Source organism: Muntiacus reevesi, chromosome 3, assembly GCF_963930625.1.
Source record: "Muntiacus reevesi chromosome 3, mMunRee1.1, whole genome shotgun sequence".
NCBI classification, from domain to species: domain Eukaryota; kingdom Metazoa; phylum Chordata; class Mammalia; order Artiodactyla; family Cervidae; genus Muntiacus; species Muntiacus reevesi.
The window spans coordinates 190,738,914-190,754,626 of NC_089251.1; the positions used below are offsets into that span (position 1 = coordinate 190,738,914).

The following is a 15,713-nucleotide window of genomic DNA, read 5'->3' on the forward strand; positions in this document are numbered from 1 at the left end:
AAAGATTGAGGGCAGGAGGAGAAGGGGATGACAGAGGATGAGATGTTTGGATGGCATCACAAACTTGATGGACATGGGTTTCGATGGACTCCGGGAGTTGGTGATGGACAGGGAGGCCTGGCGTGCTGCGGTTCATGGGGTCACAAAGAGTCAGATATGACTGAGTGACTGAACTGAATTGAAATGGCTTATATAGTCCTTTATGCACACTTCTTGCTTTATTTATTTATTTTTAAAATTATTTTATTATTTATTATTAGCTTATTATTTTAGTTTATTATTTATTAGTTTATTATTAACTACAGCTCAGTCTGCGATGTCATCTATTGCTCTTCCTTTGTAGTACACACATCCCTCAAGGAGCAGTCATTTCACCCCAAAAACCATACCAGCTACAAAGTAATCTAATAAATAACAAAACATCAAAAGGTGCATACACCACAGATCTACAATTGACTAGAAGGTGTATGTATATATGTATACATACACACATAGATATGCAAATATATATGCATATACATGTATAACTAATGTAAAACAATTCAACTCTTTTGCTTTTAAAGTATAAACATAAACGTAATTATTGAGATGTAAGAATTGGATATGACTGAGCAACAAACACTTTAATTTTTAATCAGAACAATGGCCCTCTACCAAATTCTCACCTCGTCGAGCATGTTTTTCATCCTTAACACAGACTTCATTTAAGGAACCAACTGGATCACAATGGCATGGCTGGCATGGTCTTGGATAATTTGGAGATACCTAACAAAAATATTAAATTGCTTTAGGTCAACTGTAATAAAAACACTAATATTTTTTGATCCAGTAAGCTTTAGAGATCATTTTAATGATATATAGTAAGATGTTATATTGAGAAAATGACAATATAAGAAAATTCTTTACTCTATTTTCACAACTTCATGATATGCAATAAGAAACTATATTGGAAAATAATCCATAAGAAAATTTCTTTGCTATATTTTCAAAATTGCCAGAATCCATTTCTCCTAAGTAGACATACAGAAGTAAAGACAATAATATAATAAACTCCTATGTAACTGTTACCTAGATTCAATGATTATCAGAATTTCACCATATAACTTTCACCATGCTTTATTCTTTGCCAAAGTTTTTAAAGAAAATTCCAAATAGTCTTTTAATCTGTACATATTTTAGAATGTACCTCTTTCTTTTATAATCACAATTATCATCATAAGAAACAAAATAGCAATGTTTGCTTATATAGAAAATGTAAGAGAAATACACATTCCATGATAAAATCTTCCTTACTATTTTGTTTTATCGCAATGTAGTTCAAAATTAGTAATTTCCCCAAAATTTTTAATTTTCAAAACATTTTTCACATTGATCACAATACAACTAATTAAATTTGGTGCTTGAGAAAACATAGTCTTAAATATTTACATTAAAATTTTGATTTTCTCAGGAGGGAGCATAATCTGGGGAGAGGAATGTAGGTTCTATAATTAGGAAGCCTTAAGCTCACATTCCACTGCAGTCACTTACTGACTACACAATCTCCTGCACTTTACCTTCTGGTAATATGAGATTAATAATAGCAATCATAGTGATGTTATTAAATTAACATTAAGAGGAAGAACAGAAACTATCTAATAAGATTTCTCACGTATATCAAATACTCAATACAACAAGCAGCTTTTAACGTTAGAATATTTTAATTAAACAAACCTAGACTGTGCCAATATACCATATATAAAGATTTATTTTCTAGATGCAATAGGATAAGAATAAAAAAGCAACTAAATTCTTTGCCTAGGAAATACTAAAATACTGCTGAATATACATATAATTATGTATATAATCTATTTCCCATAAAATATTGCTTTTTATTTTTTGATATAGACCGTCTTTAAAGTCTTTTTAAAATTTGTTATAGTATTACTTCTGTTTCATGTTTTGCTTTTTTGGCCAGAAGCCATGTGGAATCCTAGCTCCCTGATCAGGGATTGAACTTGCAACCCCTGCAAGGCCAGGCAGCAAAGTCTTACCCACTGAACAACCAGGGAAGTCCCCAAATATAGTTTACATGTATATATATCCAGATTTAATTTATAATGAAAACTTGATTGTTAATAGGTCAAAGTGTCATAAGCAGAAAAATATTCACACATCTGATAGAACTCAATCTTCTAAGTCCATAGATCAGGTTCAAAATCATTATTTAATACTCATTCATTTACTTTCTATTGTGAAGAAAGGATTGTGCAAAGCCCAGATAGGTAAGGCCTGCTTTCTGCGTTAAAGAAGCTTACTGGAAAAGCAGACTTGAAAGATATTGATTAAGTAGAATGTGCCAAGTGATAAGACAGACACAGAGAAGAGAGTTCTGGAGCAAAAGAGGAGGGAGTATGAACACAATGAAGACAAGCAACTTTCACAGAAAGAGTGACATTTAGACTTGAGCTTGATGTGAGTAGCAATTTGAGGGCAGAATTGGGAGGACCTTCTAACCAAGAGAGAACCGCAACACCAAAAACAAAAACAAAACAAAAAAACACCTCGATGGGGATATATAGCAATAAATTTCTTTAGGATAAATTCTTAGCTTTTATGAATATAATTTATGATTACAATGATGAGCTTGAGTAAACCAAAGCCTCTTAATTTATTATCCTTCCTTACAGTAATTGGGAAAATCTGCTTGAATCAGATTGCTGATCAGGAGAACTTCCAGCGAACCCTCCTACACTGTTGGTGGGAATGTAAATTGGTACAGCCACTATGGAGAACAGTATGGAGGTTCCTTAAAAAACTAAAATTAGAGCTACCATATGACCCTGAAATCCCACTCCTGGGCATACATCCAGAGAAAAACATGATCTGAAAGGATACATGCACCCGAATGTTTATTGCAGGACCGCTAACAAGAGCCAAGACATGGAAGCAACCTAAATTTCCATCAACAGAGGAATGGAAAAAGAAAATGTGGTACATATATACAGTGGAATATTACTCAATCATTAAAAAGATTGAAATAATGCCATTCGCAGCAACATGGATGGACCTAGAGAGTCATACTGAGTGAAGCGAGTCAGACAGAGGAATAGGAAACATTGTATGACATCCCTTATATGTGGGATCTAAAAAGAAATGACGCAAAGGAAACCTTCTAACATAAGATATCCTATAAATATATCTACTTTATACTTTATTTTTAATTTTACTAAAATAAGATTACTAATTAATTCTCAAAGTAAGCATGGCCATAAGCATATATATACATATATGTTTTAATTTTTAAATATATGTACTTAGTAGATATATCTAAAATTAGATTTTAGGGTAATAATTTTTAATAATGCAGATATATGTTTTTAAGATACAAAATTTACAGTGTACAAAAATTTTATTTCTATATCTTCATAAAAACATAAGGAATTTTCACTCAAATACTAAACACTTGAAGTACTTGAATTTTTAGCACAAAATATAGCATACATATTTTTATGTGCTAAAATATAAAATTCTAGATTCAGATTCACTTCATAAGTCGTATTAAAAACTTGATCAAGTTTCCAGTTTTAATAATGGCAGAGTGTCTTTAATAGGTCCAACACATCCTAAAATGACAATGATGAATTCTGGAAATATAAAAAGTCAAATATTTGAGGGCTTGGGAGAATAATCAAAAGCATGCAGAAATTAGAAGGATTTGAGATTTGAAAGAAAAAACACACTAGATGAGATTCATGTTCATATAAGGGTAACAACAAAATCTACATATATATATATCCCTCCATTCTTAACTGATTCCTTAATTGCACATTAATTCTGGGGACTCCAAGGGGCCCACTGGAAAGCAATATCAGGAAAACTGAATGACCTGAATAGACTTTCTAGTTCACATGATATGACCTAAATAGAAATTTGTTTATCAACCAAGTAAGCTTAGATACATACCTTTAGTTTTCTATTAATCTGCTCTAGAGAAGTATAAAACCAAGCTTCCAGTTTCATAGTAATTAGTCAGTAAGCTGACTACAAATTGAAACAAAATCCAAAAATCTTCAGAAGAAGATAACAGAATCTTTTGTCACTATAATGTATCAACCAAAATTTCCTGTGTTAATCATGAATTACTAGACATGAGGAGAAAAACTAAGGCATGGTACTTGTTCAAGAAAAAAACAGGTCAACAAAAACAGTGAGGTGCCCCAATATTAATAGACAAGGACTTGTATAGGTCTCTAGATAGGCTGAAGAGAGCATAAAGGTAATAAGTTTTATAATGAGTGAATACATGGATTTTTTTCAGCAGAGTGGAGGAAACTATAAAAAAATATAAGCACTCTATAAAGTTGAAAAATTAACTGCATATGCTTAGCAACAGATAACTGATGGCATGCAGAAAAGTAGTATAGCTAATTACAGATAAATAGAAATGATCCAATCTGAAGCACAAAGAAAGAGAAAAAAAAAATTATCACAGCCTCAGTAACCTATAGGCACAGTCCAGCAACTTGGCCTGTATGTAGCTGGAGTCATAAAAGGATGAGAGCACAGTTCAAAAAAAATATGTCAAGAAATAATGGCCTAAAATTTCCAAAATGCAGCAATCTCAATTTATAATTACAAGAAGTTTAGTAACCAAGAATATACGTACAGAGAAAGCCACATTTAGACAAACATGGTCTAACCAAGATTGGAAAACTTTTTCTGTAAAATTAGACAGCAACATTGTAGGTTTTGTAAGTCATCTAAGGTCTGTTTATTCTTTTTCTCCCCTCCTCACCTCCTCCTCTTCCTCCTAGCTTTTGTCCCATCTTTTTCTTGCTCTTTTTCTTAATTGGATTGTTCTTTGTCTTCTCGCCCCATCTCCTTTCCCTTTCCCTTCATTTCCTCCTCCCCCTCTTTTTAAAATAAGTTTTTACAAATATAAAGAAAAACATTTTTTTTGTTTGTTTGCAGGCCATACAAGTATAGGCCATGGGTCAAATTTTATCTAGGGGCCATAGCCAATACATGGTTTGGTTGCTAAAAGATAAATATAAAGAGTATATCTTGTGGATAAGGAAGCTGTGGTACATATACACCATGGAATATTACTCAGCCGTTAAAAAGAATTCATTTGAATCAGTTCTAATGAGATGGATGAAACTGGAGCCCATTATACAGAGTGAGGTAAGCCAGAAAGATAAAGACCAATACAGTATACTAACACATATATATGGAATTTAGAAAGATGGTAACGATAACCCTATATGCAGAACAGAAAAAGAGACACAGATGTACAGAACAGAATTTTGGACTCTGTGGGAGAAGGCGAGGGTGGGATGTTTTGAGAGAACAGCATCGAAACATGTGTATTATCTAGGGTGAAACAGATCACCAGCCCAGGTTGGATGCATGAGACAAGTGCTCGGGGCTGGTGCACTGGGAAGACCCAGAGGGATGGGGTGGAGAGAGGGAGGTGGGAGGTGGGATCAGGATGGGGAATACGTGTAAATCCATGGCTGATTCATGTCAATGTATGACAAAAACCACTACAATACTGTAAAGTAATTAGCCTCCAACTAATAAAAATAAATGAAAAAAAGAGAAAAAAAGAGTATATCTTGAAATCATTTAGAGAAGATAGACACCTTATATACAGAAGAACAGAAGTACAAATGATGGCTGCCTTCTCATAAGAATAAATGAAATCCAAAAAAGACCATAATACATTGGGTACAGGGCTATAACAAATTCCCTCCCAGTTCTGTCTACTTATTTAGCTACACTGTGTTTCTTAGTGATTACATCTATAAAAAATGAAAACAAAATATAAATTTTCCATTTTAATAGTAAGTAATATTAATACATGGGACTTTCCTGGTGGCTCGGATGGTAAAGAATCTGCCTGCAATGCGGGAGACCTGGCTTTGATCCCTGTGTCAGGAGGCTCCCCTGGAAAAGAGAATGGCAACCCACTCCAGTATGCTTGCCTGGAGAATTTCATGGACAGAGGAGCCTAGAGGGATATAGTCCATGGGCTTGCAAAGAGTTGGACACAGCTGAGTGACTAACACTGGACTGACTTAATAAAGCCCAAATACTTAGAAACTAAACAATAGAGAACAAATCACAGTGTAGATTTAAAATTTATTTTAAATAAATTATAATGATGTACATAAAGTGTTTCTGAAGTCATGGGAACCAGCTAGTAATGAAGACAGTGTGCTGTGAGCACAAGGATGGAAAAATAAATCCACAGAACAGAACTGGGGCTCCATATATTAACCCAAATGATCAACTTATCCTCAAAAAATGGATCAAAACAATTTGAAAGAGAAAAAAAAAGTATTTTTCAAAACATGATGCTGGAACAACAGGTGAAATATGTAGATCTCAATCATTACTTCACACTCCACACAAAGATTTACTTGAGATGGGCCACAGCCCTAAAACTTAAAATTACGACTTTTCTAGAATCAAAAAGAAGAAATTTGAAGAAACACTTCACAAGAGAGGATACAGGAATAGCCAGCAGGTACTTAAAATAAATTTAGTACAAAAAAACTGCTGTAAATTCAAAATTTACATAATTTACATAAAATACAGAAGATGTGCTGTAGCACTCAACATTGATAGGACTGACTTAGTGACAGCCTAGTACCGACTTGCCAGACCCATTACACCCACATCCACTAGGATGATTATTTCAAAAAGTCAGTTAAGACCAAATGTTAGAGAGAGATGGAAGAAGTAGAACTCACATATATTTTTGGTGAACAGGTAAAACAGTATCATTAACTTGATGAAACATTGGCAGTATCTTATAAAGTCAAACATACATCTAATTCTATGAAACAACTATTATACCTCTAGACACACACAAGGTTAATAACACATGACCACAAAAAGACTCATGTAACATTGATTTGAAGGAACTAACCAAAAACTGGAAATGACCCAAATACATAGGAGAATGGATTAAAAGGTAAGATACATTCATGCAGAGGAGTACTCCGTAAAATTTTTTAAAAAAGAAATAACTATCAGTGTGTACAACATGGGTAAATCTAAACTTGTTACATTGAGTGAAAGGAAGAGCAAAAATTTTGTGAACTTACGATTTCAGTTTTAGAAAATTCACTAAAAGGGAAACTAATTTATGCTTTAAAAATCAGAACAAAGTTTGCCTAGGGGTAAGGATTGACTGGATTGAGTCACCATGGGACTTTGCGGAGGGATGGTAATATTTTATATCACATCCTCAATGATTTATATCAGCTTCTATTATGAAATATTTCTAGTCACCTTTGAAGTTTGAAGTTCAAGTATTTAAAGAAGCAATCAAAATTATTTTTCCCTGTAATACATCTCAGTCTGAAAAATCCAAAATAATACTTCATGAAAGAAAAAGCATACTTTACCCCTTTGGGCCTGAAGAAACCATCAATGCATGTCTCACAGTTTATACCAGCAGTGTTTCGAGTACAATTAATGCACACACCCCCTCCAATGTACTTTCCATGGATATTTAAACTCAGATTTCTTCTGGCAACATTCTCATCATAATAGCATTCTTCAGCTTTCCCATGACAATTGCAGGCTGCATTAGGGAAAAATAAATTCATAAACTTTCAGACTTCAGATATATATAAAAATAATTCTTGTTACATAAGAGATTTGTATACCATACAGCAAATTATATGATATGTATATACATACAAAGCCAATACAAATATGCCTAGAAAGTGCATGAATCTATTAGACAAATTAATAAATATACATTAATGGAACTTAAGACAAATAATTTAAACTGAATAGTATGAAATTGCCAATATTTGACGGATTTTATCTTACAAAACTGATATTTCATATAATTCAACCTATAGCTTCCTATTACAACAAACAGATTATTATCGAAGTATGACACTGAATAATTAACATTTGTGTAATCTGTGATGAATAATTACTATATGTGAATCTCTGTATTAGACCCTATGGGTAAAGAAGGATGTTTAGTGTATATACATTTGATCTTTGAATATCACAGGGATGTCAACCCTTTGCACAATTCAAAACTGGAGTGTAACTTTGCAGTCAGCCCTTCCTGTCCTTGGTTTCTCATCCCTCAGTTTGACCAACTGAGGATTGTGTAGAACTGCAGCTCTGTCATCTGCATTTAGCAGAAAAAAAAAGAAAACCACCTATAACTTGTAAAGCAGGCTTAGATATAGTACAGTCAGTAAAGAATCTGCCTGCAACGCAGGAGACCCGGGTTCAATCCCTATGTCGGGAAGATCCCCTGGAGAAGGAAATGGCAACCCTCTCCAGGATTCTTGCCTGGAAAATCCCATGGACAGAGAGGCCTGGCAGGCTACAGTCCATGGGGTTGCAAGAGTTGGATACGACTTACCAACTAACCCATCACTTGTAAAAAAAAGTCCCCAAATCAGAATTGTAAGCCAGACTCTGAAGTTAGGCTCCAGAGTCTTAGGGTCAGCCTCTACCACAATCCCTTCAAAAGTTATCTAATAAGAGAAAAAAGATGTGTAATTAGTGCAAAGTAATCAGGTCAAGAGGAGAGCTGATTTGTTCAGTTATGAGATCATGCTATTTTGTGCCAGTCTTGGATTTGGGTATCCTCTTTTCATTCGTGTCCAACTCTTTGTGACCCTATGGACCATAGCCCGCCAGGCTCCTCTGTCCATGGGATTCTTCAGGCAAGAATACTGGAGTGGGTTGCCGTGTCCTCCTCCAGGGGATCTTCCCGACCCAGAGAGTGGACCTGTGTCTCTAAATGGCCCCTTCACTGGCAGATGGATTCCTGACCACTAGTGTCACCTGGAAAGCCCGTAAATATCAGTAGCAGGTCACAAAAAGAGTTGGACACCACTTAATGACTAAACAGCTAATGACAAGGATTATAAGAGGCTCTATAGAGAATCCGAGTACATCTACAGATTAAATTCCTGCAAGCGCAATTTCTAGCCAGGGACTAGAATTTTAATTTTAACTAACTTGAAAATTTTCTCTCTAAAAATGCTATATCAGATTACTTTCCCTCCAACAGACATGTTAAAACTGATTCCCCACAGCCTCACCTACACTGTGTATTATCAACATTTTTAATTCAGCTCCTAGACATAGTAAGCATTCAAACATATGTTGAGTGAATGAAAGAACATCTTGGTAAGTTTTTAAAAAGTACTTTTATTGTTTTAATGGATACTTTTTTAATCATAAAAAGTGTGACAATTTCTTTATATGGTTATGTCAAAGTTTTTCCCTGAGAAATGCCTGTCTCAATTTTTGCTCATTTTTAACAGTTTTTTAAAAAAGTTTTCTTATTGCTATGGAGGATCTCTTAATACAGTAGATATTTTCCCCCTTGTCCAGTTTGTTGCAAATAGCTTCTTCAGTTTGTTGACTTTTGATTTAGGATATAGCACTGTTGCTGTATTAATGGAGAGTTTTCAAATTTTATTCTAGGGAAGTATATAATCACAAACATAAATCACTAGGCATGATATGCAGTTTTATATCTTTAGGACAACGCACAAGAATTTTTAAAAATCTTCTTGTAAAAGTATATTGCAAGAAACTGTCAAGATTTCTGCTACCAGTGTAACTACAGAGAAATGCAGAGGAATACAAATTTATTCTCACATTATTTAGAACTTGTATTGCTGATTGTACTTATAACCATGAGCTAAGGCAGGTAAAGACTGATGCTTGAGAAGTGTACACTCCACATATGAGGGCCCTCTGCCTACAGCTCTGGTTGCTGTTTAAAGGTCCTGGACCTGCATATCTTCCATCTAAACCCTCAGAGGACCCAGAGAGTACCTACTCACAAACAACCATTTTACACCCGGCCATCAGCAGTTTGTTATTTCATTGAATGTTCATGACACATGATAGAAACTGTCTGATAGTATAGGCTTAGCAATGGAATACATATTCTTTGCACTTTATAGATAGACCCTGCCTCAAATAAGCTAGATTGATAAAATCCAAATTTCAAGTGAATTAGAAGGAAATTATTCATTTTATCTTTCTTTGCGGGAGAGATGGGAGGTTGGGCTGTCCTGGTGGCTCAGTGGTAAAGAATTTCCCTGCCAATGAAGAAGACAGAGGTTCAATCCTTGGACTGGGAAGATCCCCTGGAGCAGGAAATGGTAACCCACTCCAGCATTCTTGCCTGGAAAATCCCATGGTTAGAAGAACCTAGCAGGCTACAGCCCATGAGGTCACAAAGAGTCCAGTTCAGTTCAGTCGCTCAGTCGTGTCCGACTCTTTGTGACCCCATGAACAGCAGCACGCCAGGCCTCCCTGTCCATCACCAGCTCCCGGAGTTCACCCAAACCCATGTCCATTGAGTTGGTGATGCCATCCAACCATCTCATCCTCTGTCGTCCCCTGCTCCTCCTGCCCTCAATCTTTCCCAGCATCAGGGTCTTTTCTAATGAGTTAGACACAACTTAATACAATCGTTGTAAGTTGTGACTAAACAACAGTGATTCATTTAAAGAGGGATTTGCCGTGTTGCAGAAAGTGTTTCTAAATCTTCAGAAGTGACTGGAACACTACTCAGCTTGGAAGCTAAAATTTTCATATAAACTCTTACAAATATATATATCACAAAAAGCACTATATATACAAGGTTTTATGGTTAAAAACCCTATCTTTATTTTGTAGATTTTTTAAATTATTTTTTTTTTTCAGTTTGGAAATCCAACCTCCCATCTCTCCCACAAAGAAAGATAAAATTGTTTTATAATAACAGTATTTTTAAAAATGTATACAGCGGCAAGTGGAAATTTCCTTCTGTGTTGCTTTGTCTATCCCTATGGCTAATAAGTTTGATCTATCCTTTCCATTTCTTTGTTTAAACAGATACATATTAGTGGAGAGTGGTAAAGAGTTTTGCAGATCCACTTAACATAGCATTATGATAACTGTGTGATAGAAGGTCAGAGACAACAGGAGGAATCCCTACCCTCAAATGATACTCCCCCCTGTAACTGTTGATATTCCACAAGCAGAAGAGAAATTTATTAAATGTAAGGAAATTTGAGAAGAGATATTCATGGTGTCATTCAACTTAAACTCAGCTTTAGGAATGAAAGTCTACTCTCAACTGGGAGAAGTTGTGGAGATCCTGAGGGATCATCAGGAATGGAGCTGGGAGTAGAGGAATAAAAACAAAGGCTGGACTTCCAATGCTGTCAAGGTTTACCCCTTTACACCACTGCATAGTGGGGCCCCCTTTCTCCAGGTACCTCTCAGAACAATGACTGATTTCTAACCCAAAATATCTTCACAAGCACCCAGACACAAATCAAAAAGCAAAAGAGCTAAGGGCAGAAAACAGAGACTCAAGACATTGATAGTATATGCAGAATCTTAGGCTGAAAAGATAATGTATAGTTAGGAAATATTTTATGATTAAAGCCTGTTATGATTCAATAATTTTAAGGACCAATCATGTCTGATACATGATACACGATAGATACACTTTATTCAATTCATATATAAAGTTGCCATTATTTAAAATCTCTGCCTGTTCTGAAGGCCATAGACACTTTGAAAAAATGTGATTGGGACTGATTCACTAAAACACTAATATTTGAATTCAATTGAATCGGGCTTTCTGGCTAGTTAGGATTTATAGTTCAGCAGAATTTTTTGTTTTTAGATCCCACCTTGGCTTGAATAGATCTCCAGAAACACAGCTTTCTTTAGCATCCCTGTCACCAAGATGGGACAGTTGGCAAGACTAGGCTACAGATGACAATGTAAGTCATCTGTTATGTTTCTTGGGTATTTCCCTTCAGGAAAAACTGGGCATATGGGTTGTTTTCAGAAATGATAACATCCAATATCAAAGTATAAACGAGGGCTTGTTGGCACATGCTTAAATAACCAGTTGTTTTTATGCTTTTTCTCATTACTGGCGCGCTCTTGGTTGTCACTGTCCAATAATTACTATAGCACAGTTTATGCCAATGATTGTCCCTGATACTATTTCTAATATTAGCATTTTATATTACTATTAATGTGAAACCACACATTGAAAATATTAATGGATATTACTAAAATAAATATTCTTTCTCCACACGTGTGATTTCTCCCCATTTCTGTTACCTTCTCTACTATTCTTCACAACTACTGTCCCCAAACACTACCCTTTAATAAGTATAACTAATGAATCAGGGGCCTCCTTCTTCCTAGATAATAAAATGAGTCTAAGCTTTAGGGTATGATCACTCCCCTCTGGTTTTTTCCATTTATTAGATGACAGGTATTCAAAAGCTATTTAGTAGGGGAGGAACTATATAAGAGGGGAACAGGCAGAAAATCTGCAGCTATACTGGTTTGAGAACCATTTTATAAACATACCTATTTAGAAGGGTAATCTCTATATCCAGTAGGTTTTACTGTATGTTTATTTACATTTCTCTCTCCCTCTGCGTGTGTGTGTGTGTGTGTGTACTATTACTAAAATAGTAATAGTTTATTACTATTAGTTTAAAATGTCAGCCAAGCCTGTGCTGGAAGCCATATACACCTCCTGAACTGAAAAAAAAGTGTGATTCATTAAACGTGATTCACTAAAATGGCAATATTTGAATTCAGTTAAATTGGGATTTCTGGCTAGTTTGGATTTATAGTTCAGCAGAAGTTCATATGGGGGCTTCCCTGGTGGCTTAGACAGTAAAGAATCCACCTGCAATTCAGGAGACCTGGGTTCAATCCCTGGGTTAGAAAGATCACCAGGAAAGGAAAATGGCAACCCACTCCAGTATTCTTGCCTGGGAAATCCAATGGACAGAGTGGTCTGGTGGGCTACAGTCCATGGGGTCACAAAAGAGTTGGACATGACTGAGTGACGAACACTTTCAGAAGTTTATATATGTTATGCTATAAGCTTCAGATTCACCCCTGATAACAGTAACTGTACATTATGGCTTTATCTACTTCTCATAATTTTCACACAGTGGTAAATTCATGAGTGTTTTGTAAATATTTGTCAAAAAAATAAAATCTTGAAAACTCTAAACCAGGAGAGTTAAAGAGCTTACCGCTACTGTCTTGGATAAAATGCATACGAATTTGACATATGAGTTCACCTGAAGTCAGCGTGTGTTTACATCACCTGCGCCCCAGGAAAGGAAGATTTAACAAATGCTGTTGGCCTGTCTGGAACATACCTTCACATTCAGTTTTGGTCAGAAAAGTGCCTGCCCTCCAAGGTTTCTGATGGAATCCAGGACAGCACTGGTCACAGCTATCACCACACGTGTTATGCTCACATTCACAGCGGGATTTCTAGTAAAAAAAAAAGCGGGGGGCAGGGTGGGGAAGCATACTTTCAGCATTCTTTGGAACCATAAATGAGGGGTTTCTCCTGAAAGGTAGAATGAAGACAAGAGAAAACATGGAGCCTCTGTACCAAAATCTAAAACTCCTGTCAGTCTGGGAAGGAAGAGGTGCCAGCAGCGGGAGTGAATATATTTGATCAATACCAGCTTTGGGAGGGAGGTTCAGGCTGGTACTGGAATCACTGGGCTCAGATGAGCAGAGAATGAAGGTCCAATCAGGAGTGGTCTTGAAGATTAGAATCATTTCTCTAATTCCTGAGATCCATAGGTTTTCTGGGTTGGATGTATCCATTTTAAGGTTTCCATCAAAGTACTATTAACACTGGAAGGACTGATGCTGAAGTGGAAGCTCCAATAGTTTGGCCACCTGATCTGAAGAGCTGACTCATTGGTAAAGACCCTGACACTGGGGAAGATTGAGGGCAGGAGGAGAAGGGGGTGACAGAGGATGAGTTGGTTGGATGGCATCACTGACTCAATGAACATGAGCTTGAGCAAGCTCTGGGAGTTGTTGATGGACAGGGAAGCCTGGTGTGCTGCAGTCCATGGGGTTGCAAAGAGTCGAGCACAACTGAGTGACTGAAGTGAACTGACTGTCAGCAATTAGCATAGGAAGAGGGGAGAGAGTAGATGGCTAGGCGTGGAGAGGCGGGGATAGAGCAGGAATCTAATACTCCAAGCCTGCATCGCCTGTCCACAAGGGTTTTGAGTACAGTCTTTTTCACTGCATGGAACCGTCCTTCCAAGGCTGCTGTGCAGGTTCTCAAATCTTGGGAAATACTGCTCATCAGTACATCTGATAGACAGTCCCCACACCCTGCAGAAAGCAGGACCACAACCTTGCGAAGAAAACTATGCCAGGGATTTGAATCTTCCCTAGGAGGTAATACTATGATGCATTACTCAGAAAACTAGCTTTGAAAGAAGTATCATTTGTATTACAGTTGCAGTAGGAAAAAGTGTTTACCTAGTGATCTCACTATCCAAAATAGTTCTTCCATACATAAAGTGGATGATTCTGTATTTCATCAGATTGTTTATGCCTGAGAAAAATGGACGCTCATTCATCTTCTTTGCTTAGGTTATGTTCACTTAATACATTGTCATTAATGAAAAATGCAACCCAAAACCATTCCAGCGCTTTCTGACCTGGCGATTTCAAGCCCTCTTGAAAACTTTCTTTCACTCTACTCCTCACTGCCCCATCTAACCTCGGTCTCTGGTTCCATGGTCATTTATATTTACTTCCAGGTACATTTTTCATTTGTTTGCATTAATTTTTTTTTTATGAAAATTCATAAAAGAAACAGGTTGATTGATGACAGGCATTCTCTAAAGCTAAATCATATAGCAGGCTGTCATAGCTAGAGAGGTTTCAAAATAGATGGACTGGTTTGGAGCCTTTTTGGGAAAAAACTAATCTGTTTTCTGATACTGTAATGGCTCCCTTCAAAGTCTATCATCCTAACTGCCAGCTTTATTTCACCCTGGCATGGTTTTCTGTTACACCGTCTAAGTGGGGACCTGACACCCATTTATAGCATCCCTGCCAGCAAAGCTTCTCATGAAGCATTTTACAGTTCAGAGCTTCATTTTACCTAAGCAGCCTAAAAATATACATACATTTGTCACTGGATCAAGTGGACAAGCCCTGGCATGACCGTAGCAGATGCACATCCCTCCAACCGAAATATCCTTGACCGAGTAGTAATACTGCAAAAAGCAATCCAGAGAGAAATCCTGTTAAGACTACTGCAAGGTGAAAGGAGCATTCAGTTAAAAACTTGGCTTTATGCTTCTACCCTTAGTTGGAAGCTCTAGAGAACAACTGAAGGCTCACAAGAATATCCAGTAGCTCCTCACACTGAAACCCAGGGGCAGAATGCCTCTATAGCTTATGTTAGGTGGACATTTCAGAAATTTATTTCCCATAACAGCACAGAGTGCTGCACAGTACACAAACTCCATGCTGGAGCATTTATTACTGAAAGCAAATTGTTGTGGGGTGAGGGGAAGCAAGGAGAATAATTCTCCATAAAAGTTCAAAGACAGAAAACTTCTTTTATCATCATTTTAGGAATGCCAGTGTTCACGAATCATATGTAGACTGTTCTACTTAATGAATTTGAAAAGAATCAACCAATGTAAGGGAAATGGTGCTCATGATGACACATTTCTTAAGCACATCAAGAAGCACATGAAAAGTAATTAACTACAAGTTTGGTTTAATATAATGCAAGGAGTAAACTGGATGTGCAGAACACTATTTCTTCATTATTCTGTTACAATGTCTATGCAATTACCTTCCTGTTTGGGTTAACATAGGACTGCCTCAAATTATCTTCATCTACC

At 36.4% G+C, this 15,713-nt stretch overlaps 1 protein-coding gene across 1 annotated transcript in view; it reads right to left on the reverse strand.

The window, feature by feature from the left end:
• The window catches only part of LAMA2 (laminin subunit alpha 2), a 673,037-nt gene that overhangs the window by 405,740 nt on the left and 251,584 nt on the right, over positions 1-15,713 (reverse strand). Inside the window, exons 6-9 of the mRNA XM_065931349.1 lie at positions 14,985-15,074; positions 13,191-13,308; positions 7,401-7,579; positions 666-765 (exon numbers count right to left, since the gene is read on the reverse strand). Coding sequence (XP_065787421.1) covers positions 666-765; positions 7,401-7,579; positions 13,191-13,308; positions 14,985-15,074 — 487 coding nt within the window. The remainder of the gene's footprint in view (positions 1-665; positions 766-7,400; positions 7,580-13,190; positions 13,309-14,984; positions 15,075-15,713) is intronic.